Source organism: Solanum tuberosum, unplaced genomic scaffold (genome assembly GCF_000226075.1).
Source record: "Solanum tuberosum cultivar DM 1-3 516 R44 unplaced genomic scaffold, SolTub_3.0 scf00102, whole genome shotgun sequence".
Lineage (NCBI taxonomy): Eukaryota > Viridiplantae > Streptophyta > Magnoliopsida > Solanales > Solanaceae > Solanum > Solanum tuberosum.
In genome coordinates this window covers 675,337-699,606 of record NW_006239028.1, presented here as the reverse complement: position 1 = coordinate 699,606, position 24,270 = coordinate 675,337, and the positions used below count along the sequence as shown (strand labels likewise).

The following is a 24,270-nucleotide window of genomic DNA, read 5'->3' as shown; positions in this document are numbered from 1 at the left end:
TATATATAGTATATATATATATATATATATATATATATATATATTATCTATACACTGTATACATATTTATGATCCGAAAGTATTAAATTTAATTCCCAAAAATATATTAGGGAGCAAAAAGTCTTATTACATCTTTAAATATTTTTTTCTTGTCAATCATAAATTATGTTTCCTACTTTTATTTTGTATTGTATAAAAATGTATTTATTTTTTCTAAAAAAGAGGGAAAATATTTGTACCCTCTAGTTTACTAAATATGATTTGAAATATGTATGCATTATATAAAATTTATCTATTATCTATACATTGTATACATATGTATGATCCAAAAATATCTTAATTTAATTTCCCAAAAATATATTAGGGAGCAAACGTCTTATTACATCTTTAAATATATTTTTTCTTTTCAATCATAAATTATGTTTCCTACTTTTATTTTGTATTGTATAAAAATGTATTTATTTTTTCTAAAAAAGAGGAAAAATATTTATACCCTAAAAGTAATATAGGAAAACTCAGTAAATATATATTTCGGTCATCTAGTTTACTAAATATGATTGAAATATATATGTATTATATACAATATATATTATCTATACACTGTATATATATTTATGATCCAACAGTATTAAATTTAGTTTCCCAAAAATATATTAGGGAGCAAAAGGTCTTATTACATCTTTAAATATATATTTTTTCCAATCATAAATTATCTTTCCTATTTTTTATTTTATATTGTATAAAAAATGTATATATTTTTTCTAAAAAGAGGGGAAGTATTTATAATGTAATATTTAATTTATTTTCAACCGACAAATGAACAACAATTATATGGTAGGTGAAGTTGGATACAACTTCTTTTTATGGGTTCAATTGAATCTATTATTTTGGCACTAAATATAAATATATGTATTAAAATGTTCTAGAATTTTAATAAATAATTATATTATAAACTTATAATTTTAAAAATACAAATATATTTAAGTTAGAAATCTCGTTATTTTAAATTGCGAACTTTCTTATGATAATAACCAATGAAGTGCAATTGAATCATACAATATATCAATCTTTTGAAACGATAATTTTAAAGGCATCTCGAATTTCTATGAATCAAATTGTACTAGTTGGTGTATTTTCTTCAACTTATTATCTATCACCTTTGTGTTTCACACATTTTATTTGGAGATTAACTAAGCATGTTTCACATCTATATTTTAAAACTAAGAATTAAGCTTGTTTCCTATCTCTTCTCGAAAAATAAATCGAACTATATTTGTTGAAGTGTCATAATTTATCCTAGCTAAACTAATTTTTATTTGTAACTAATATTTTTCTCTAATGAATTTGAGTAAAAAATATTCCCAAGTACATAGGATGAAATTCTATTAGAGCCCGTTTGGATTGACTTAAAAAAAGTAACTTTTAAAAAGTAACTTTTTAAAGTGCTGAAACTTATTTTAAAAATAAGTAGTTATGTGTTTGGATAAAAGTGCTGCAGTTGAAAAAAAAAGTTGTTGATGTGTTTGGCAAATAAGTGCTGGTAAACACTTTTTTTAATCAAAATGTCTGAAATACCCTTTAAAGCTGTTAACATTATAAAAAAGTTGATTAATTTAAGGTTTTTAATACTTAAAAAATAAATTTATATTTTTCATCCATGAGTAAGAATTTTTCCTATCATTCACATATTTCTTTACCACCGCAAATTATTTATAAGAGGAATAATAATAATAATAATAATAATAATAATAAAAAAAAAATAATAATAAAAAAATAATAACAATAATAACAATAATAACAATAATAATAATAATAATAATAATAATAATAATAATAATAATAATAATAATAATAATAATAATAATAATAATAATAATAATAATAATAATAATAATAATAATAATAATAATAATAATAATAATAATAATAATAATAATAATAATAATAATAATAATAATAATAATAATAATAATAATAATAATAATAATAATAATAATAATAATAATAATAATAATAATAATAATAATAATAATAATAATAATAATAATAATAATAATAATAATAATAATAATAATAATAATAATAGATGTTAGGGTTAATTCAATATGGGCAATTTGGGAAATGTATAAAAGAATTAAGGGCAAAAACGTAATATACTTGGTCAACATAAAATGACTTTTAAGTTTAAAAAAAAAAAAAAAAAGCTCCCCTCTCCTAGCTTTTAGCTTTTGGCTTAAAATAAGTCATTTCTAACTTAAATTAAGTCACTTTGATAATTACCAAACATTTTAATAAGTCAAAAAGCCAGTTTGACCAGCTTAAAAGCCCATCCAAACAGGCTCTCTATTAGTATTACATGTGATGTGTTTTTGGAAAAGTCAATAGTTGTTTAAAGAGCCATCAATTTTCTTCCTTTGTTTGTTTATCCATTTATTGTTGGAGAAAATAATTCATGTTACTATGTTTCTTGTGTGTTTTTTTTCCATTAACATTAGAATGAAAAAAGAGTAGGAGACACAAGAGTTAATTTTTCAAAACATGTTTCTTTTTTAGGTTCTATGTGAATCAATTTCTCTATTTCATAAATATAATAAGAATAGTACGATTTATTTATATCTTATTCTGTTCAGACTCCACTTATAAAAGTTTTATGAAGTTGTTACTTATTCTATACTATATTTATTCTGATCATATATCTACTTTAGTGATGTTAGCCAATACTTTAGAAGACACTAATAATAAGGATAATTTTACTTCCTTATTTGTTATTTGATCTTACATTAAATTAATTTATTTTCTATAAATAGTCAAGCTATTAATTGAATTTTTTACGTTCAAAGAACAACAAATGCTAAGAGAAAATTTAAAAATAATAGTTATTTCTTGATTTTTATTGGTAATCATATAAATTCTAATCTTATAAATATAGTTGTCATAGAAAAATAAAATTATAGATGATTATTGATATTATAATTTTTTTTTCAAAATATTACCGAGATATTAAATATAACATCAAAAATTAATTCCATTTTTTTAATATTCCATAAATATTGTTATAAAAAAATTCACTATTATGTAACCTTTCCAAAATTAAATAACTACTCCCATGCTGAGTTATTTGTCGTGATTTCTAAAAATAATTATTTTAAATTATTTCCTATTTTAGAAGTTCAAGAAAAAATTAATTATAATTTCCCATTTTATCCTTTATTGTTATTGTTTTAAAAACTATAAACATCTCAATTACATGATGATGTTACGACTATTTAAATATTAATAAAGGATAAAACGATTAAAATTCCCACTAATTAATACTACTTAATGAACTTATAAAAGAGAATCACGATAGATAATTTAAGAGGAGAAAAATATAGTACACAAACCAATATAATAAATTAGTAGGGAAAGTTGAAGTGGATAAAGAGGATGAGACAATATAGGAGGAATTAAGAGCAAAGCATTAGAGGACGAGTGTTTTTTAAGGTCCATTCCATGTGCCTTAACGTTGGGCATGGGACCTATATATATCATAGTTGACAAAGAGTGTGCCTTGTTTTAAATATATAATTTTAAATAAAATCGCTTAGATACAATATTTGATTATAACGGTATGTGTAGTGCAGGGTCTAGAGGGACAGGAGGGTGTTTACCTGAACCCCTCAGTAAAAAAGTTATATTGTATGTATATATATAGATTTTTGAATTCCTTAAACATATGATTAGAAGTTGATTCAATAATTTTCGAGGTTGAAAGTTCAAATTCAAAAACTACATTTTTATTTTTTGACTTTTCAAAATGAAAATCCTAGCCATCATTTTGTTTATAAATGATGATACTCCAATTATTAATATTATTATATCCAGGGGAAAAAGGTTCGAAAACATATGCATTATTAATCCAATGACACTTTTTCCTGTTATGTTTATTTCATTTAAAAAGTTGAATATAATTTTCTATTATCTTTAGCAAAGTGAACAAATAATGAGTCATGACCAAACATAAATAAATAATTATGAGTACCTAAGTATAATTAGAATCGGGTCACTAGTAAAATATTACTAACAAAAAGGTCAGCACAGTCAGATTCATACACACGATTCACGAGCACTGGTTCATTCGAGATGGTAAAAATCACCTGGCTATAACAATTTATTATGTCAAGTGTATGTTATTTAATCACTCAATATATCATTTTACTTGTATATACGGTATTTTTATCCGATGAAGGATGTCCAATTAAACAGATGACAACCACGTAGCTCCGCCCCTAGCACAATAATTAATAGATCACCCGCTATAGAAATGAATCTCGTAATATACGATTTTAGATTTAATCGATTCTAATACAGATATTCGGTACTTAATAAAAAATAAAATAAAATATCTTATTCTATGATATTTAACTATCAACTCGATGGACATGTTTATTACTAATTAAGATTGATTTAATTAGTTTGGATTGCTTTCATGATTTAATTTAATTTATTATTAAATTAGGTTCCTAGTTCATCGTAACTAAATTAGTTGGCTATCCTGTCTATAACTAACTATAACATCAGTGAATAATTATTTTAATACATTATTTATATTAATTATTTTTAGATAATATAATATTTTGATAAACCAAAACCAAATAGGCGGATAATATAGTATTGGATTACGACATGTTTGTGTCCCTTTCATTTTAAACACTATTTTGGTTTCTTTAATTTAATAATAGTTTCACAAAATGCCTTGTGATCGGACTAAAACGTGCATGAACTATGTTGCTTGAGCTTTTCAAAATTATTATTGTATTTGTATTAAATTTTTTAAAATATATTATTTTTGGAGTACTTGATATGCACCTATTGATTTTTTTAAAATCAATTAACATGACAAATAGTAATCATTTTCTGACCTTTGTATTTTTAAAATAATTAAATTATGAAGTTTTGAATTTTATAAGTGAATATCATGAAATTTAACGTGTAAAATTTGAAAATACTTTTTGTAGACAAAGCTGAAAAATTGATGGCCAATAAATATTTATTTCTACCCTAGCTCTTTAATTGGTCAAAAGATTTTGATAAATTTCATTATATTCATTTTCCGAAATTATATGTAGTTTTAAAAAAAAATTATTACTACTTTTTTCGTCCATATTTACCTGTGCATATGTAACTTCACTCACTCTTAACTCTTAAGAAATAACAAATAAAATAACAATTTTGTTATATTATCTCAAATTGTTATAAGTTATCTAAATGTAAAGAAAAAATGGTAGTACTACTTAATAATAAAGGTAAAAAAATGTAAATAATCAATTATTTCTTTATTTTCAAAATTAAATAAATAAAAATAAAAGTCTAATCTTTATATAATGAACAAATATAAGTGGAGGAAGAGAAACTGTAAAAAATATATTTATTTATTGATATTTTAGAAACGTCAGCACCTATTATAATAATCTATGGAATTCAATTTTTCTTCTTTGGGAAAATTACTTTTCTAGAAGTTTTGCTTAGATCCATTGCATGTTATCAAACATCATGAGATATCTGTCTTTAAGTTCCTAATATATCAAGATTTAACAAATCGAAAACGTTTGATTTTGACTTGATACGAAATTTAAGAAAGTAAAAATAATTTTAAATTCTAGATATGCTGATCATATGAAAATGTCCGTGATTTAAAACATATCAGGTAGAAAATTTATTAAAAAAATATTTTTTTAATAAATAAACTAAAAAAAATGTAATACAAACAAATTGAAAGTAATATTAATAGTTTAGCATAGAATAAATTGAACTATTATTAATATCTTCCGCAGGTTACAGTCTATATCACAGCGACTGACATTATTATAATTCATACAAACTATAGCTTATTTAGTACCATAACTAAAAATACAACTAGCCGCTAGTAAACCAAGTCTATACGACAATTTTATTAGGTATAATACTCAAATATATCATTTAACTTGATTATAATTAATAGTAGTATTTATGCAATTCAATTTTGAATGGACACAAGTATACATATGCATCTTTAATGACAGATAGAACGTCAAATAAAAAGCATGTGTTACCCGTCCATACTCAAAATCGAAAGTCATATATTAAGTTAAGTCGTTAATTAATAGCCCTGCAGTTCCTTCTGATCTCACCATTAGTTCCGGTAAGTGGGCTAATATTCCCCATTTTCACCATAGCAGATGCATAATCCCTTTTAAAAGCTTCACCATCACTACTGTAACTCTTCACTAACGAATCCTGAGATCCGCCATTAAACAATTCCTGATCCGATTGAAGCAATCCACGCCGAGCCTCTAAGTTCTGATAATATTTATTATCGAATTGGCTCGGCGTCTGGATATCCAACGGGGTCAGATTTCCGTCGCCGCCAGAAGCAGGGCACGTGCCCCTGAGTGTGGCGGCGAATCCCGAGTCGATGTTGGTGTCGTTGTTGACGCGGTTACGGAAACTGGCGCACCGGGCTTGGCCGATTGTGTGGCTGCCGGAGAGGGCGGTCATTTCGGCGGCGTTTAGGCCTTTGGCGGAGAACATGGAGATCAAAGTTGAAAGGGTGGAAGTTGGCATGGGGATTTGGGCGTTGGCGGAGCTTAGGCTTGCGGTTCTTGCGTCTCTTCGGCCCAATTGCACGGTCCATGATGGCCCTCCTAGCTGCATAATAGGAAAAAAATTAGAACGCTTGAGTCATCCAGTTTACGAAATATGTATATAATGTATAAATTATGTATATTTATAAAATCTCTCTATAGCTTAATATATAAACATGTTGTTTAATTTGACTTTAATTTTTGATGTACATAAGTAGACATTTAAACTTGTATAAAGTTGAACAAGTAGATATATACATAATACACGACATTCTACCTGGCCATTCGCATGAAATACACTCGAACTAATTTGCATATACCACGTACATGCTTAGTTGGTTGAACTATATAAAATATTTTAATTTTAGGAGTTAACTTACTCCTCTATTCTATTTCCTGGTACTCAATAACGGGTACTTTTGAATATGCTACTTTTTCGTTTTGAATATGCTACTTTTTCGTTTCAATTTACTTAAAGATGTTTGATTAGATTAGAAGTTTAAGAAAATTTAAAAGTATGATTATAGTTAAATTGTTTGTAAATAAATAAGTGTGATATTTTTTTGAGACAAACTAAAAAGAAAGTATGTCATTTTTTGAGCCATGTTAAGGAGGTTTGTGACCCAAGTTGGGGAAATAAGATGGGTTCATATAAAAAAAGTAGTAATATTCTTTTTAGAACATAACAACTAAATCGAAACAATTAAAGTACGTATATATATATATAGTGATAGTGTAATTTAAAAAAACTTTCACATAGTTAAATAGTAATATTGACGACTAATAAAGAACGGAGGGTATTCTTGCACCAACGCAACTATAGTATGCATATTTAAACTTTTACGCAGTTAAATAGTAATATTGACATCTAAGATGGAGCGAAGGAGATTCTTGCACCAACATAAGTATAATATGCATATTTACCGACGCAACGCCTTTTTGGGAAGCAAGAGCGAGTATGTCTGCACAAGAGACAACATTAGGACAAGCAGCTTCAACTTGAGTTTTAATGGTGTCTATCACTTCAAATCCTCTTAAAGAGTTCATGCTTGGATTTGCATTCTTCTCTCCTGTAAATGATGACGTGTCATCCAGTAATATTGATGCATCACATCCCTAATTAAAGTAACCATACAAAGAAAAAAAAACAATGTTAGAACAATATACACATGTGCATTAATTCGAAATAACAAAAAAATAGCCTAATTTATGATTTTTGATTTATAAGTCATAAGTCCATCCAAATTAAGGGAGGACCCACCCTTAGTCGAGGGGTGTCAAGCGACACTCCTTCATTGAAAAATTACATTGTATATAGAGGTCAAATTTTAGTTTAATAAATATATATATATATATAAGTATTGACACCTCTCGAAACAAGTTGAACGTTAAGCCTATTGATTAAAACTTAATAGATAACCTGTTACGACATACGTTAAAATAGAGAGTTTAGCTTACATTAACAAAGCAATCATGAAAGAACAAGCGAACAACAGAGGCACCAAGTCTGGCCTCTCTATTCACAGCTTCTTTCATTGCATCGCCAACAATTGTTTTTAGATTAGGGCACGACGACCCATAATAATTGGATGACAATTGGGCATTGCTAAAACAAACAAAACCAAATAAAAAACACAAAAATGCCAAAATTAGGTTTTTAGTTAGGGATGCCATATGCTTAAATATGGATAATAACAATATTTCTTTTACTACTAAATGAGAATGTGAATTGTGATGAGAAAGTAAGCATGCATGAGGCCCTTTATATACAAGTTTCTATTTCTATACGGTACGTCAGCGAGTTAAGATTTTCGATTCAAAATCTGAAAAAGAAAATATACGAATTAGTTGAAGAGGATTCAACATCAAATATTGTACACATAAAAAATAATTTTAACCATATATAAATAATACTACTTTCGTTTAAAAAAGAATGGTCTAGTTCAATTTGAAACGGAATTTATAAGAAACTAAAGAAGATTTTTTCAATCTTGTAGTCCTAAATTAAAGTTATGTCAGATATATCAAAATATCATTTAATCTTATGGTCTTAAACATGCCATGTAAAAACCTAAAATTAAAGTGTTGCCAAAAAAGAAGAAGAAAGGAATCATTCTTTTATAATCATACTAAAAAAGAAAATAGATTATTTTTAATGAAACGGAAAAAATCAATATAATTTTTCGCAAAATAATATTTGAATGAACCCCTAACCACAAGCTGGCTCTGAGCTGTGTGTATTGAGAAACACAAAATGCCAAATCTGCTTAACTTTAAATTTTATAATTTACTTTTTATAGTAAGTACGTACTAGTAGCTAGAGAGAAATAAATAACATGTGTACAAATTAAAAGTCTAGTATACATTCAAACTTAGCTGCCGAAGCGCGTTAGCGTGATCTCAATAATACATTGTACACAGATACATTAAGGAACGTAACAAGGTTCTATTTTAACGTTATTTGAAATCAGATTGATTTGAAGTTTGGACACGTTTGATCTTTTAACTTGTCATAAACATAAAAAAACTTATAAATTGTGGAAACTATCAATTTTCTCCTGATGCTTATACAATTCTAAGTAGGCGTTTGGCCAGGGGCGTAGCTACCCTATAGTGAGGGTGTCCAATTGGACACCCTCCGTCGAAACATAATACCGTATTTATAAATAAAATGATACATGAAGTGATTAAATAACAAATTTTGGACACTCTTGTCTAATTGGACTTCGTGAAATTTCTGGCTCCGCCGCTGCGTTTGGCCATGCGATATCATATCATGATATGAAATCGTGAGATGAAATCAGTGTTTGACATGCAATTTCATGCTGATGGAATCTCATATTCTCCAAAATCATGATTTGAGAATTCCATATCATGATTTGAGATTTTTTTAAATACAAAAATATACTCACAAGTTTATATTTTGTTAAAACAACATCACATTTATATCCACTAACCATTAATTTCATAGTAAATAAAATTTATAATCACATCATTACTTTTTAGAATTTATTATTCTCACCAACATAAAATTTATTATTACTTTAAATTTGGTGAATATAAATGATAAAGTAGGAATTGATTTGGTGAATATAAATAAGAACAGAGGGAGTAATACTTTTTTGGTTTTTCATAATTAAAAATACTTCTCTTTCGGCTACATATGAAAATGTTTAAAGCAATTTAATATGAAAAAATGACAAAATTAGTGATTTATGTTTGATAATCACTACTTCAAATATGTTTGATTTTACCACGAAATTAATGCACTGAAAATGTGTAATTGCACACAAGTGAAACAAGACATGAAACATTATGATATCGACAATTTGACACACAAGTGAAAATTTCATAGCTTATACAATGTTACATAATTATTTGCAAGAATACCAAAGGAGTGGTGAAATATTTATGGTCTATGAGCAGCGGCGAATCTAGGATTTGGAGGTCATGGATGCCACATCGTTCAAGTAAGATAAAATGATCGATTGCTTTAATTTTGGGTTACAATTTGGGTTATTGATCTTTTTATTTTTATAAACAAATCGATCAAATATGCATGTTAGTAATATTTTCTTTTAGATATTCTGAAATTAGAGATAACTAAACAATTCAATTTTTATTTCCTTTTTGGAATTAGATGTCTTATTCGCTGAAACTTTGAGGGGAAAAAATTTCACATTAAAATTTGAGCTTGTATAAACAATCTAATAGTATTAACATAATATATTCATATTCCATTTACTTTATGTGCTATTGGAGATATATAGCAGGGAAAGAATAAAAATTGCAGTTTTAGCCTAGTCATCTTACTTAGCAAGAACGTCGGTGAAGATCGAAAGAACCTTTAAATTTAAAAAAACTCTAATAATAATACTCATCATTTTTAAAACTTATATTTTTTTAAAACTGCTATTTAAATATATTCTTAATAATATTTATTTGACGTTCATAATTTTGTACTCATTAATTGATAAAGAATAAATACGTAACACTCATATCAAGAGGTTAATAATTAGTGCAAGAGAAACTAAAAAAAACTAAAAATTAATTGTGAAAAGGAGTCAATTTGAATTAATAAAGAATAGTAAATAAATAAGAATGAATGGAGAAAAAAAATTAAAGTCCTTCACACAAAATAAAAGAAAAGAAAAAAAGGAGCAGTCAAAAAATTAGGTGATGGCAGAGAGGTTCGACACCGCGTTGATTGTGTGGCAGACAGTCTCCTTCGCCAATTGAACTGTTCAACATTTCAATTATTGGATAGCAAAGTTAATATATATTGAATTATTTTATATATATATATATAAGTTTTTTCTGAGATCACTAGGTGTCGTGGCACCCCCACCTGTCTACGTAGATCCGCCCCTGTGTATGAGCATGAAAATATAGTTGCGAATGATATTGACCAACAAATGACTCAAAGTAACAATATTGGTTCGTCTTCTTGGTCATATGATCGAGAAATGCAAGTTCAATGCAAGGAGATTGTCCACTATGTGGGAGGATTATATTAAAGACTCGTACACTACAATTTATGTTCAATTTTTTTTATTGAATTAAAGTTTGATCAATTAAAGTTAGATGAAACAATTACTTAAGTGGAGAACAAATAGATTTGTAATAATTTATTATGCGATTTTATAATTTTTTATTTATTTGGTAAGATTGAAGAAACAATTGGGGTTATTTTAATAGTTTTACAGCTTAATTATGAGATTCTTATGTTTACAACACAAAAATTTCATATCGCATGTCCAAACAAAAATTCAACTTCATCTAATGATTTCATATTATGATATCATATCATGATCCGATATCGCATGATCAAATGGGCTCTAAGTATCAAATGATCACAAACCTCAATTCATAAATAAGATTTTGAGAATATCCTGAGATGCTGCTAATAAATCGCATATATCTTCATGTTCCTTTTATAAATAAATGTTTATGATTACAAACTATCAAATACACATAATTTTATAAAGATCCACTAGTCAACAATAGTAACATAGCTAGTTATTTTTTAATATAAACATTTCACATATGGTACATGCGTACAAACAATCTCTTCACGTGAAGTATGTGTCTATTTTTTTTACAAAGTTTAGAATGGTGAGTTTTTTTTTCTTTTTTTTACAAAATATAAGAGGTTGGATGTAGGGAGTACGTAGAGAGGTAGTGGTAGATCGAAAACGTATTGGGAAGAGGTGATCAACCATGACACGGTGCAACTTCAAAATCGAAGACATGACTTTAAATATGTAGAAGTGGAGGTCGTCTATCATGATAGAAGGTTAGTAGGGGTAGAGTATTGTCTTACGTTGTGGAGGTTTAGAGTATGTTATAGGACTAGTGATTACATTATTTTGCTGTTGTTATTACTGTTTTCTCTCTTATGCGTTCTCCATTATTTTCTTCTTCTTTTATTAGGATTTGATATACTTAAGGTAAAAGTCTTCGAAAACAACTTTTCTATCTCTACAAGGTAATGATAAGGTCTGCGCGCGTACATTTTACTCTTCCCAAATCTCAATATATGAGATTTCATATTTTCATATATAAATTATTATTTTTATTTTAGTTTTATCTTAGAACTCATATTTGAGCTAAAGTAATATTTGTACACCTAATTTTTTTTAAAATTTTGAATTCGCCTCTGTGACCGCATGCACCAACTATGTCTCTTGCATGCAAGAATGTATAAAAGAGGGACACCAAAAAAAACTAGATAAGGTAGGGTCCCTTATATTTTGATTTCTATCTTTGGGAAAAATTACAAATTCAGAAAAGAGTTGGAAAATACATGCAAAAAAATACAAAAGTTATAGCGGGGTCTCATTTTCTTGTAATTAATGACATGACGTTTTATTCAAAATATTGCATCTCCCTTTTGATTTCTTCCAATTTTCGTCACTTAATTTCACTATTTCAAAAAAGTTGACATTATTGGGGCGGAGTTAGCCGCCAGCATGCAGATTCAACAATTTTGTTCAAATAATATATTTATATTTATAATTTAATTAAATATATAAAATTTAAAATTCAGTTATTATTCCTTAAAATCATCATTAGTATAAAATGCAGAACCTATTAGGTTGAAATCACAAATGAGTTTGGCTAATTTCATCTACAAGTGACTAAGTTGTTAACTTATATAGCTATCTAGCAAATACTCAAGTCTAACTAATTAACTATAGTTTATTTTCGATTTGTTAACTATTGCGGTTTATAGTATTATTTATGTAGTTTCTATATATGTGAAAATAATTCAAAACAATGAAGAATCTATATCTGAATTTATACCGAGCACTTAATAGTTTGACCCTCGTACTTCGAATCAAGCCACATAATTCGAAATAAATAAAATATTCTTAAGCGAAAAGAGGTTTATACTAGTTACTAACTATACATCGACAGAGCAAAAAATATTTACAATATTAGATCATTTTAAAAATTAGTTTAGGTGATATAATTAACTATATTTAATAGTATTAATCCGGTAACCTATAATAAACGATAAATAACATGTTATGATAAATTGAATTAAAAAAATTCTTATACTATCAACGGATATAACTTAAATCTTGGCACGATATTATTGGAAAATGCAACATAATTAGGCAGTTGGATTCTCATGCATTAATAAATAGAGAGATCTTATTGAACTTGTTGGTTCCCACCTAGCTAGCTAAAAGCACCTGGTCCGACTCGGTAGGGGGATAGAGAGCTCATTTGAATTCTCTGTGAAAAATTATTTTATTTATATATGGTTGATATTTAAAAAAAAATATATGTATAACTAACGTTGTACTCTTTTGATTTCTTTATATGAAAAAACCATAATCAAATGACTAGGTAAATAATATAATTAATGGCGTCAAATAAAGTGAGTCTCAGAAACTACAAAGAAACATCTAGTTGTTATGATTTCTTTCACAAAAATGATGTACTAATATATCTTTACAATTGAATTTGTATGAAAATGTTTTGAGCAGGTAAAAGTTTGTTAACACTATGAACACATCAATTTGCTTATTCAAATAAAATGAAAATAGACTTGGTCCATCTATACTTTATATAAATAAGTCCCTAAATAACAAAAAGTTGTGTTCATGAGTTTGTCAAAATATAAGTATCGGAAGTGGTCAGAATTTTCAAGTCAAAATATAAAAGTAAACATAACATATTTATTTGGAATATGTTGGAACTAAGATATCATGTTTTTTTTAATAAAATAAATAAATAAACTTCGAACTGATCAAAATCTTAAGAAAATGAGTGAAGTGGCTCAAATAGAGTCGGATTCGGAATTTAAATATTATGATTTATGAGTTCAAATTCAGGATTTTGCAACAACATATTTGATTTAATAACTTAAAAAAGACATAAAATCCCCCCTAAACTTGGCACAAAAACTTATTTTAGTACTTAAACTACACGGGTGTTTATATACCCATTAACATCTTTTAAGTGATTAAAACACCCCCTAAGGGATGATGTGGCAAAGAGAGTGAGTGCACTCTCCTGAAAGTGCGTGAAAAAAGAGGGAAAAAAGCTGAATTTTTAAAGCCCTACACATGGCCTTTTTTATGGCCAATATATAACAAATTATTTAAATAGTTTTTTTATATATATATTAAATCTTTAAAATATGTAAATTTTCTTATTAAGAGGTAAATGAAATTAGTGGGTCCCCTTTTTATTTTCTTTAATTTTTTTTATTTTTATTTTGTTGTCTTCTTCAATACACATTTTTCTACATTGAAGCATCTCTTCCTTCATCTTCTTCCCCACCTCTATCCACTATTTTCTATTTCACTAATCTTTTACTTAATCCGTAAAATTACAATAGCAATGTCATTTTATTTGACGTCGATTTCACTCTATTATTTGTATCGATTTGGCAAATGTAAACTTTCTTAAATTTTGAGCGAACCATTTTGATTTCTAGATCATTCAAACATTTCTCATAAAATTTATATATTTTTGGATCAATTTTCTTATGCAATCTTCATTTCTTATTTGAGTTGTCAAGAAAAAATTGGCTTTCAAAAAAATCCATTCTCCAAGAGGGTAAATTTGTTGGGAGGGTTTTAAGAAGATAATGTGAATTTCTTCTTTAAAGTGACTTAAAAAAATTGTTGAATAGTGAAGAAGAAGAAAAGAAAGTATTGAAGATTGGAATAATGGTGAACAACAAGGAAGAAGAAAGAGAGGGAGTGAGGGTATGCATTTATAAATTAATCAATTGATATAATTAATTTTAAAAAAGTGTTTAAGAAAAAAATAGTGAATAAGTAAAAAAAGAAATAAAAATTAATGACATGGTGCCTACATGGTTATGATATGGCTTCCCTGAGGCAATCCCTAGGATTCAAAAGGTAGAGTGTGCTCTGGAACTCAACACTTGGGTTGAACAAAAAAGGTCCCGTCTCTTAGAAAGAGCGGCTAAACGATCGGACCACTTACGTGGCTATGATGTGGCGAGTGAGAGTGGTGTTATAGTCTCAGGGTGGAAAAAAAATCACTTCAAAGATCTTAAGGGGGGTATTTAAACGCCCATGCAGTTTAAGTACTAAAGTAAGTTATCCGACCTAGTTCAAAAAATTTTAATGTATTTTCTCTTTATTATTTATAGTTATTTAGTAGATTTTAACACATATACAATACAAAATTATTCAGTTCGAATCCTCTCACTCTAATACCGATCATGGAATATGTGTGGGGAAAAGTTAGCATGTGTTAGGCTAAAATAATTCAAAGAAGAAAAGTTAGCATGCGAATCGATTTCTCTTAACGCGATACAAATTATTAATGATGTTCGAGAATCACTTAACCCCTTGACCTCTTCTCTCAAGAGATGAGTCAGCTTTTAGAGGAAAGAAAGGAGGACTTTCCTTACCTGAATAATAATTTCTAAATTATTTTTAAAATAGGAAAAATGGTCAAAAATGCCCTTAAACTATGTGAAAGGAACAAAAATGCTCTTCGTTTATAGTTTGGCTCAAAAATGTCCTTATCGTCAATACTTTGATCCAAAAATGCCCTTACAATTAATACTTTGGTCCAGAAATGCCCCTATGGTTACAAAATGGGTCAAAAATACCCTTTTCGGAATAAGTATATTATTTTTTTCTATTTAAACACGTCTCCTTCCTAATTAAAATATTATTAAAGAACACTATTCTTGTTTTCTTTCTTCTAAAAATCACTTTAACAAATAAAAATGTAGGAAATGTTTTTTTTGTCTTCTTAATCTCATTTTATCAATTAAAATAGAATAACTTCATGTACCCTTTCGACAAATAATATAGGGAAAAGGACAAATATACCCCTGAACTATCGTAAATGATATGCATATACCCTCCGTCATACTTTTGGAACATTAGTGCCTCTGCCGTCCAAAAACTAGAGCATATATACCCTTTATACTAGCGGACATACATGTGTCATAATTTTGTCCACTGACCCAACATTTATTAAATATCAGATCGACGAATAAAATTGTGTCACGTGTCCCTATTTAGTCTTCTGTTAGAGTGAAGGGCATTTTTGGACCAAAGTATTGACAGTAAGGGAATTTTTTAGCCAAATTATAAACTGATGGCATTTTTGTTCCTTTCATATAGTTTAAGGACATTTTTGACCTTTTTCCCTTTAAAATATATGATTTCTTTCGATCTATTCAAGTCTTTACGAGCATAATATCCCATACGGCAATATCTATGCTAGTAAAACACAACAAACTAGCAAGTAAGAACAATAAAATTGGAATATTTACCCGGTTTAATTCGGGGAGCCCGGTACTAGGAGCAGATCCAACATATGTAGGTTCACAAAACATAGTGGCGTTAGCTCAAACTTAAGTAAATATCTATAGACTATAAATATTTGACCGCAAACACATTTACTATCATATAGTAACTTCAAATCTTGAATCTGCTTCTAACCAAGAATACTCAAATACAATCCCCATATTAGATGGGAGCTTTGACATGTTACATACAGAGAAACTGTTTTTGCTCCACCTAGTTTAGCATGAGAAAATATTACATCAGCTGGCTTGCTCCATCAAATTTTGTTAGATTAAAGTTACTAAATGAAAGGGGGTTCCATAAGCTAGATAGTCCAAACACAAACTAAATGGCCACTAGTTATAGAAGTTGGACTAGAATTAAGGATCAAGAGATATGATATGCCCATTTCGCTTGAAAAAAGTCTAAGCCTTAGGAGATTGTGTAACATGGGGGGAGGGGGACTGTGTGGCGTGAAAGCTAGACGAGCTACCAGGCTTCACAGTTGGTCGCGGTTGTTTCACCAGTGGAACCAACGACTGCACAACGTCTGCCATCAGTGGCCTGTAATCAGCCTCGGGCTGTACACACATTGCAGCAATAGCAGCTACTTGAATAACTTCTTTCATTGAATACTGACCCTCCAGAGCTGGATCCATTATCTCTACGACTTTTTCCCTATCAGTGAGACGGGGCAATGCCTAACAGACAAATGGAAATAGGAAGAGGTTAGCTAGAGTAATGTTTCAATTCACTAGCACGGCCTGTGAGGCATTAGACGGAAAAATGAACATGGGATATATTATCTGAAATGGAGGATAGCATGCTTAAAACATTTACAAGAACCTACCCAAGAAACAAGAACACCTTCGCCAGGAGATCTCTTCATATCAACTGGAACTCTGCCAGTCAACAACTCTAGGAGGACAACCCCATAACTGTAAACATCTGATTTGGTGGTCAAGTGTCCTGTTAATGCATATCTGCAATGGTTTAACGGAAGAACTCGACATGTTAAAAGATGAGAAGGTACTGGAAAGTTAAGAGAAGACAACATCACAAAATCACGCGTGGAACTGCAACATTCTACATAATTCAGCCAAATGAAGGGTTCTTACTCTGGAGCAACATATCCCTGTGTCCCCAAAACGCGGGTAGAGACATGGCCACCAGCTTTATCAGATCCAAGCTTGGCCAATCCAAAGTCAGAAACTTTGGCATGGAAGTTTTTGTCCAAAAGAATATTGCTACTTTTGAGGTCTCTATGTATAATTGGGGGATTGACATGCTCATGTAGATATTCCAAACCTTTAGCAGCCTCCAAAGCTATTCTTAACCGGGTCTTCCAGTCCAACTTCGGACAACAATTATTGGAACCTACAGATTGAAGTGTAACACTTTCATTAATAACTTGATGACTTGAAAAGAAAAACTTGAAACAATGTGAAAAGAAGGTATAAGAATAGGAACAGGCCATTTGGCACAACTTGGAACAGTACACAGTAAGCACGAATTTCACATGCCAGTAGAATTTCAGGAAAAGACTTCCTTTGTTTCATTTGGAGTTAGTATTAACATATAATTTAGCGTGTCGTTTTCTACACTTCAGAAAATAATCTCAATTACCTGTGAGGACACCATAAATAATCACTCATTCATGCGTAGGACAAACTTCGATATGTCTAAGAATGTCACTTGATGAGGATATTCTCATCACTGCCATATCTATGAAGTATTTTTTCCATAGTGGCTTTTCGAGGAGAGAAGAGGACAGGCTGATACTAGATTCCAAAAATTCCCAAAACCATATACAACTGAAAACCACAACATACCTTTAATTGGATACAAGTGCTCCTGTAAACCACCATTTGCCATGAACTCATAAACAAGCAATTTATGGCTGCTTTCTGAACAATAGCCAATCAATGACAGCAAATACGGTGAGCGCAAGCGGCATAGCAACTCCACCTGATATTTGATAACAGCAATCATTCACCAAAGTAAAGGAGAGGCAATAAAACATGTAAAAGAATAATCAGAGTCCTTTAACTCTTCTTGGAGTTTCAAAAAGGGTTTAACTGAAATCCTGTACTTTGTAACTGTTTGACACACGGGTTGAAAATACTTAGAAAATCATATAACATTGGAAAGGCAATGTTGAGAATGTGTAACTTGTATTTGTTTGATTCATAATCTGCAATTTGCTCTATATTAGATTACATCCTAATGTGAAATCTTTCGAAGATCAGGACATTTGTGTATTTGTTTTCTTGCTAATGGCAACAATCTCACATCTTCTATTGGATTATATTGAATTTATATTTGCAATTACCTCCACTTTGAATTCTTCCTCACCCTGTTTTCCAGCCTGATCCATCAGCTTAATTGCAACCTTCCTCCCATCTTGAAGTACTCCTCTATACACTGACCCGAAAGCACCATTTCCTATCACATTAGATTTTCCAAATCCACCAGTTGCTGAATGCAGCTGCTTAAATGTGAAAACCTGAATTCCCTTCTCTGCAATAACTTTCAGATTGGAGAAACTATTGCCCTTGTCCTCACAAGCACTCTCGGTATCTGGACGTAGTAACAAAAACGTATCAAGACTATAGCTTTCCCAAAACTCGAACTGACACAGAGGAAAACACAAAGCGAAAGGTGTAAAATTGTGCCTTAGGAAGCACTTTCTATGTACCACAAGCAAAACAATTTGTGCTAGTTTTATAAACAACTAATAGAGCAGTGTGAAAAACTTGTGCATGAAGAAGCATTTTCTCAGTATAACAAGCCGGAAGATTAGTACTAATTTTATCAACAACTACTAAAGCATAGTGAGCAGGGTGTAAATTTGTGCATTAGGAAGCATTTTCTCAGTATAACAAGCAGGAAGATTAGTGCTAATTCTATTAACAACTACTAAAGCACAGTGAGCAGGGTGAAAATTCTGTGTATTAGGAAGCATTTTCTCAGTATAACAAGCATGAAGATTAGTGTGATTCTATTAACAACTACGAAAGCACGATGAGCAGGGTGTGAATTTGTGCATTAGGAAGCATTTTCTCAGTAAAACAAGTTGACAATTAGTGCTAATCTTATCAACTACAATTAAGGCTCAAAAGTCAAAACCAAACTAGTCGAGGCCAGTTAGAGAAATCTTCTCTATTAAGTTGCGGAAACTCTTCAACTAAGGCATTTTACTCAGAATCTCAACATTATGTAACCAACATTAAATTTTTTCCATTTGTCACAATGACAATGTATGTTTCTACTTTCTTTTCCTAATAAAATAGAAAAAAAACTGACCCCCACCCTCCCCTTTCTTCTTTCCCTCTTAGCTCAGTGCAATCCCCTTCCAACCCATATCTTCATAAAAATCAAAACTTTCTGCAATACATTCAAGAACCCCAAAGCCACAACTCCAAATATGTACTAGCAATCTTTTCCATTTGTCACATTGTCATGTGTGTTTCTTCTTTTCTTTTCCTAAAAGGGAAAAACTGACCCCCTCCCCCACCCCTTAGCTTAGTGCAATCCCCTTTCAAGTTTCAACCCATATCTTCATAAAGATTAAAACTTTCTGCAATACATTCAAGAACCCCAAAGCCACAACTCAAAAAACATGTAATGCAATCCTTTCCATTCGTGACAATGACTTTGTGTGTTTCTTCTTTTCTTTTCCTACATCAGAAAAAAACTGACAACACACCCCTCCCTCCCCTTTCTTCTTTCCCCTTTTAGCTCAGTGCAATTCCCTCTTGACCAATATAAACGTAAAGATTCTGCAATATTCAAGAACCCCCAAAGCCACAACTCAAAAAAATGTACCTAATTCTTGAAATACTTGTAACCAACTTACAAAAATTGTAAAGACAATACTTACAAGTGCGGTTCTTGAGACGCTTAGCCACTTTGTTACGGATATAACAATAGTAGCTAAAAGCAACAAATAAAGAAGCAATGGCAAGAGAAGCAAAGACCAGTATAGTAACTGCAATGGCCCTTTCTTTCTTATGGTACTCATCATTTTCAGCTTCCATTGGTGCACAAAATGTTACTACTAACAAAAAATGAAGACACCCAAAGAGGGGGTTATAGAGAAGCCATTGAAGAGAGATGTTTAACTACTCTATTACTCCTGTGATGTTGACAAGACTAATTGGGACTGAGTCACAAAACAGTCTTTTTTTTCCTCTCTCTCCTCTCTGATTTCTGATTTTTCCCAGGTGTGCATTTGTCTTCTTTTGTGCTATGCGCGCGGGAAACAGTGTACAAAAAAGGTACAATTAATTATTTTCTTGCTTATAAGTCCCTAGCTTCATTGTGGCTATAGAAAAGAATGTTTGTCTTTATTATACTACTAAGAAAAATAAAATAAGTTATCAAAATTATCGAAATCTTTTTTGAGTTTTATATCTCAATTATTTATTTTCAAGGGGTGAGCTATCAACGGTCAACTTCTTTTGGTGAAAAAATATATTATTTATATATAATTTAAATTACTTTTTACATATATATAGTAGAAGTCGGATTCTTTTTCGCTTGAATCCCTAACAAAATCTTAGCTCTTCTGCTAGTTAGGATAAGTATTTTTTTTCCTAATTTGATTATTCTTTAATTCTAATATTTCATATGACATGTTTAAGATCATATAATTAAAAAAATATTTTGATATATTATACATACTTTTAGTTGATCAATGAATTCAAAAATCTTTTTTATTTTAATTAAATTTTGTGTCCAATCAAACTAAGATAAACAGATTGAAATAGAATGAGTAATTAAAGAGTGATTGACGTTCTTATGAAGTTGCAAATGGCTTAGAGTTAAGACCTCTAAAGGCAACACGAAGGCCCCATGGATTATAGAAGCTGGACACATTAACCCTTCGATTAATTTTATTAGCCTTTCTAATTCACTTTAGTTTTATTAGCTTTGTTTGTGTTTTCACAATCATTACATCACTTAATTATGTCTCAGTCACGAGTTAATTGACGTTTAGTGTACGAAATATTTATATCAATCCATTTAAAGTATGATAATTAAGTTTTTTGAAAAAAAAAGAGTTTGTTTAGATATGATTGTCACTAGCTAGATCCTTGAATCATTGTCTTTCGTTTGGTAGCAACATATTTGTTTAGACCCATTTATTTGAATTCCTAGTTTTTTTTATCATGCTTTCTTGAATACGATGACATGGATTGTTGTAATAGGAAAAACTACAGAATATGGCAAACATCAATATATATTTAAAACAAATAGCTATAGTTATTTTTTTTTATGTTATATGGATATAACTATACAATAAATAGCAAAGTTAATTATATACAAATAATTAGGAAAATTATTAAATATTAAATAGGAAAATTATTATCACAAGGATAATTAATTATGTCTAGGCACATTTTATGTGATTAGTTTTTCAATTTTATCCTCATTAATACTTTCTCTTTCATCAATATTCCTATATCACATATTCTCAATATTTTCCTCCCATATTCCTTCCAATTTAAGATCTTTTTGATCATTCTAGGAGGAATTTTTGTGATTTGAATTCATCAAGTATCTTTTAATTGATTTTTTCTCTTCTTCTTTTTATGAAGATTATATTTGTATCCATCTATATTTTCATCTATTTTTATAGGGGTTCAATTGAAGAAATTATTTTATTTTCTCCATTGCAATGGTTATAGTTATGAAAAAAAAAGTGTAAAGGAAGAACAATGAAGCAAAAAGAGATTGAGGTTTGTGTGATTATGATTTGAATTCATCAAGTATCTTTTAATTGATTTTTTCTCTTCTTCTTTTTATGAAGATTATATTTGTATCCATCTATATTTTCATCTATTTTTATATATAGGGGTTCGATTGAAGATTGTTTTGCTTTCTCCATTACAATGGTTATAGTTATACAAAAAAAATAGTAAAGGAAGAACACGAGCAAAAAGAGATTGAGATTTGTGTGATTGTCAAATTTGTATATAATAGAATACTTATATACATAGATACTTGTATTGTAATATTAACACAAGTTGAAATAGTGATTTGTGCATACAAGTATATCTGGATACATAAGTAATCTATCCAATTTAAAAAATTGATTAGGCAATACAAGTATAATTGAATACATTAATCCTATATTTTTTTTATAAACAAATACATGAGTTAACACAAAACCTCAAGTATTACAGAAAAAACTTGACCAAAAAGAGATTGTAAGTTGCTCGTAATATATTAATCATCAAACAATGATATTATTTCATTGCACAAAACTCGTTTGGTTATCATCTAATTACGTGCCTTTTCGCGAGCTTTTGAAATTATAATTCATACTAAATCTTGGCCCCCATTTACGTGTATCTCACGTAAATTAGATCAAAAATAGGTGTATTTGTTCCACATACACTGTATCTAAGCGGATTCTATCTTGAGTACACTAGCTCCCACTGTCGCCTCTCTCCGTATGTATCTGTCTTTCAGAATGCATTAGGTATTCCAAATGCATGTATTTAATGTGATTCACATTTATTCAAGATACACTCCTCCCTCCTCTCTCGCTTGCCACTTTCTCTATATGTATCTGTATATCAGAGTATCTAATAACAAAAATACATGTATCGAAGTGTATTAAATTTGAAATCTAGTATGAATTATTAATTAGTGAGATGATAAGTAACTATTTCAAACTATAGAGAGAATTAATACATATGGTATGAATATTTGAAAAACAAAAAAGTTAAAGGCAGCAAAGTAGCAATGGCAAGAGAGGCAAAGACAAGCTCTTTTTGCTGTTAAATAGATAATATGTACATAGTTTGTACAAGCCTATGTTCTCATCTTTCTAAACCAAAAATCTTTTCTCCAGTAATAACAAACTCACAGTAAGAATCAGGAAGATGAGGAGCAAATGCAACGCGTATAAATCTCTGAGTTTGTGTATTAAAGCAATCGTCTCCATTTACCTCTTGAGCAACTCTCTCTTCTTGCCTGGACAAGAACAATCTTGTATTAACACAATTTGCCCATGACAAGCCCAATGCAGCACATACTTTTCTCTCAGATGTATACAAACAAGTCGAATTCCCAATCCTTAACCCATCAGAATCATTCATCACATCAACAACTTGATTAATCACCACTACAGCCAACCCAAACCGTCTAGCTTGCTCCTTCAATTTGCTCGAAATCCTGAAAAACAAACCCGATCTCTGTTTAAGATCACGCGGGTTGTTTTCAAATTCAAATCTGAACAAAGCCGCGATGGAGTCGATCACAATGAGCTTAATTGGGGGAGAGGAAGGTGAGTCACGACGGGAGGATAATAATGAGTCTAGTTGAGACAATACGTCGAACAGGTGGTGAGCAGAGTGAAGAGGGTGGGTTAGGATCTGATCTAAGGGGTTGTGGAGAGTGGGAAAAGAGGAGGAGAGTTGGTGGAGGCGGCGGACGGGGAAGGGTGATTCGGAGTAGAGGTATATGGAGGAACCCGAGAGACCGCCGAGTGAAGTGGGGAGTTGAGCGGAGAGGAGAAGCTGGAGGGAGATTTGGGTCTTGCCGCATCCACTTTCGGCGACTAATTCGGTTATTGAATTGCAAGGAATGCCGCCGCCGAGAAAGCGGTCGAGAACTGGGCAGCCGATGGTGCATTTCTGGGTGTGGGTGGGGCTAAGGCGCTGAAGGAGATCCTCTGGTTTCATCAAATGCGATTTGGAGAGGGCAATTAAATGTGGATTTTTGAAAATATACGGAAGGCGCCAATTTGGTGATGCCTTGCTTCTAGTGGAAGTATTAAAAGGTTGTTTTTGAAACCCTTGACTTGAGTAAGAGCCTGTTTGGGGGAGCTTTTTTTTTTTTAACTTAAAAGCTCTTTT

At 30.0% G+C, this 24,270-nt stretch overlaps 3 protein-coding genes across 3 annotated transcripts; all 3 read right to left on the bottom strand.

Moving 5' to 3' along the window:
• Positions 1-6,024: 6,024 nt before the first annotated feature.
• Positions 6,025-8,276, bottom strand: LOC102582401 (peroxidase P7-like). The gene is made up of 3 exons (XM_006348916.2): positions 8,061-8,276; positions 7,527-7,718; positions 6,025-6,666 (listed from the first exon to the last, which is right to left on the bottom strand). The coding sequence occupies exons 1-3, from the start codon at positions 8,274-8,276 to the stop codon at positions 6,115-6,117; spliced, it is 960 nt and encodes a 319-aa protein (XP_006348978.1). The 3' UTR covers positions 6,025-6,114.
• An 8,242-nt stretch (positions 8,277-16,518) lies between these two features.
• On the bottom strand, positions 16,519-20,635 carry LOC102604519 (serine/threonine-protein kinase CDL1). Its single transcript, XM_006348821.2, has 6 exons — positions 20,283-20,635; positions 18,732-18,979; positions 18,232-18,367; positions 17,518-17,776; positions 17,250-17,382; positions 16,519-17,100 (listed from the first exon to the last, which is right to left on the bottom strand). The coding sequence occupies exons 1-6, from the start codon at positions 20,437-20,439 to the stop codon at positions 16,825-16,827; spliced, it is 1,209 nt and encodes a 402-aa protein (XP_006348883.1). The 5' UTR covers positions 20,440-20,635; the 3' UTR covers positions 16,519-16,824.
• A 2,469-nt stretch (positions 20,636-23,104) lies between these two features.
• On the bottom strand, positions 23,105-24,196 carry LOC102604185 (DNA repair protein XRCC3 homolog). The gene has a single exon (XM_006348820.2). The coding sequence runs from the start codon at positions 24,094-24,096 to the stop codon at positions 23,233-23,235; it is 864 nt and encodes a 287-aa protein (XP_006348882.1). The 5' UTR covers positions 24,097-24,196; the 3' UTR covers positions 23,105-23,232.
• Between the last annotated feature and the right edge of the window lie 74 nt (positions 24,197-24,270).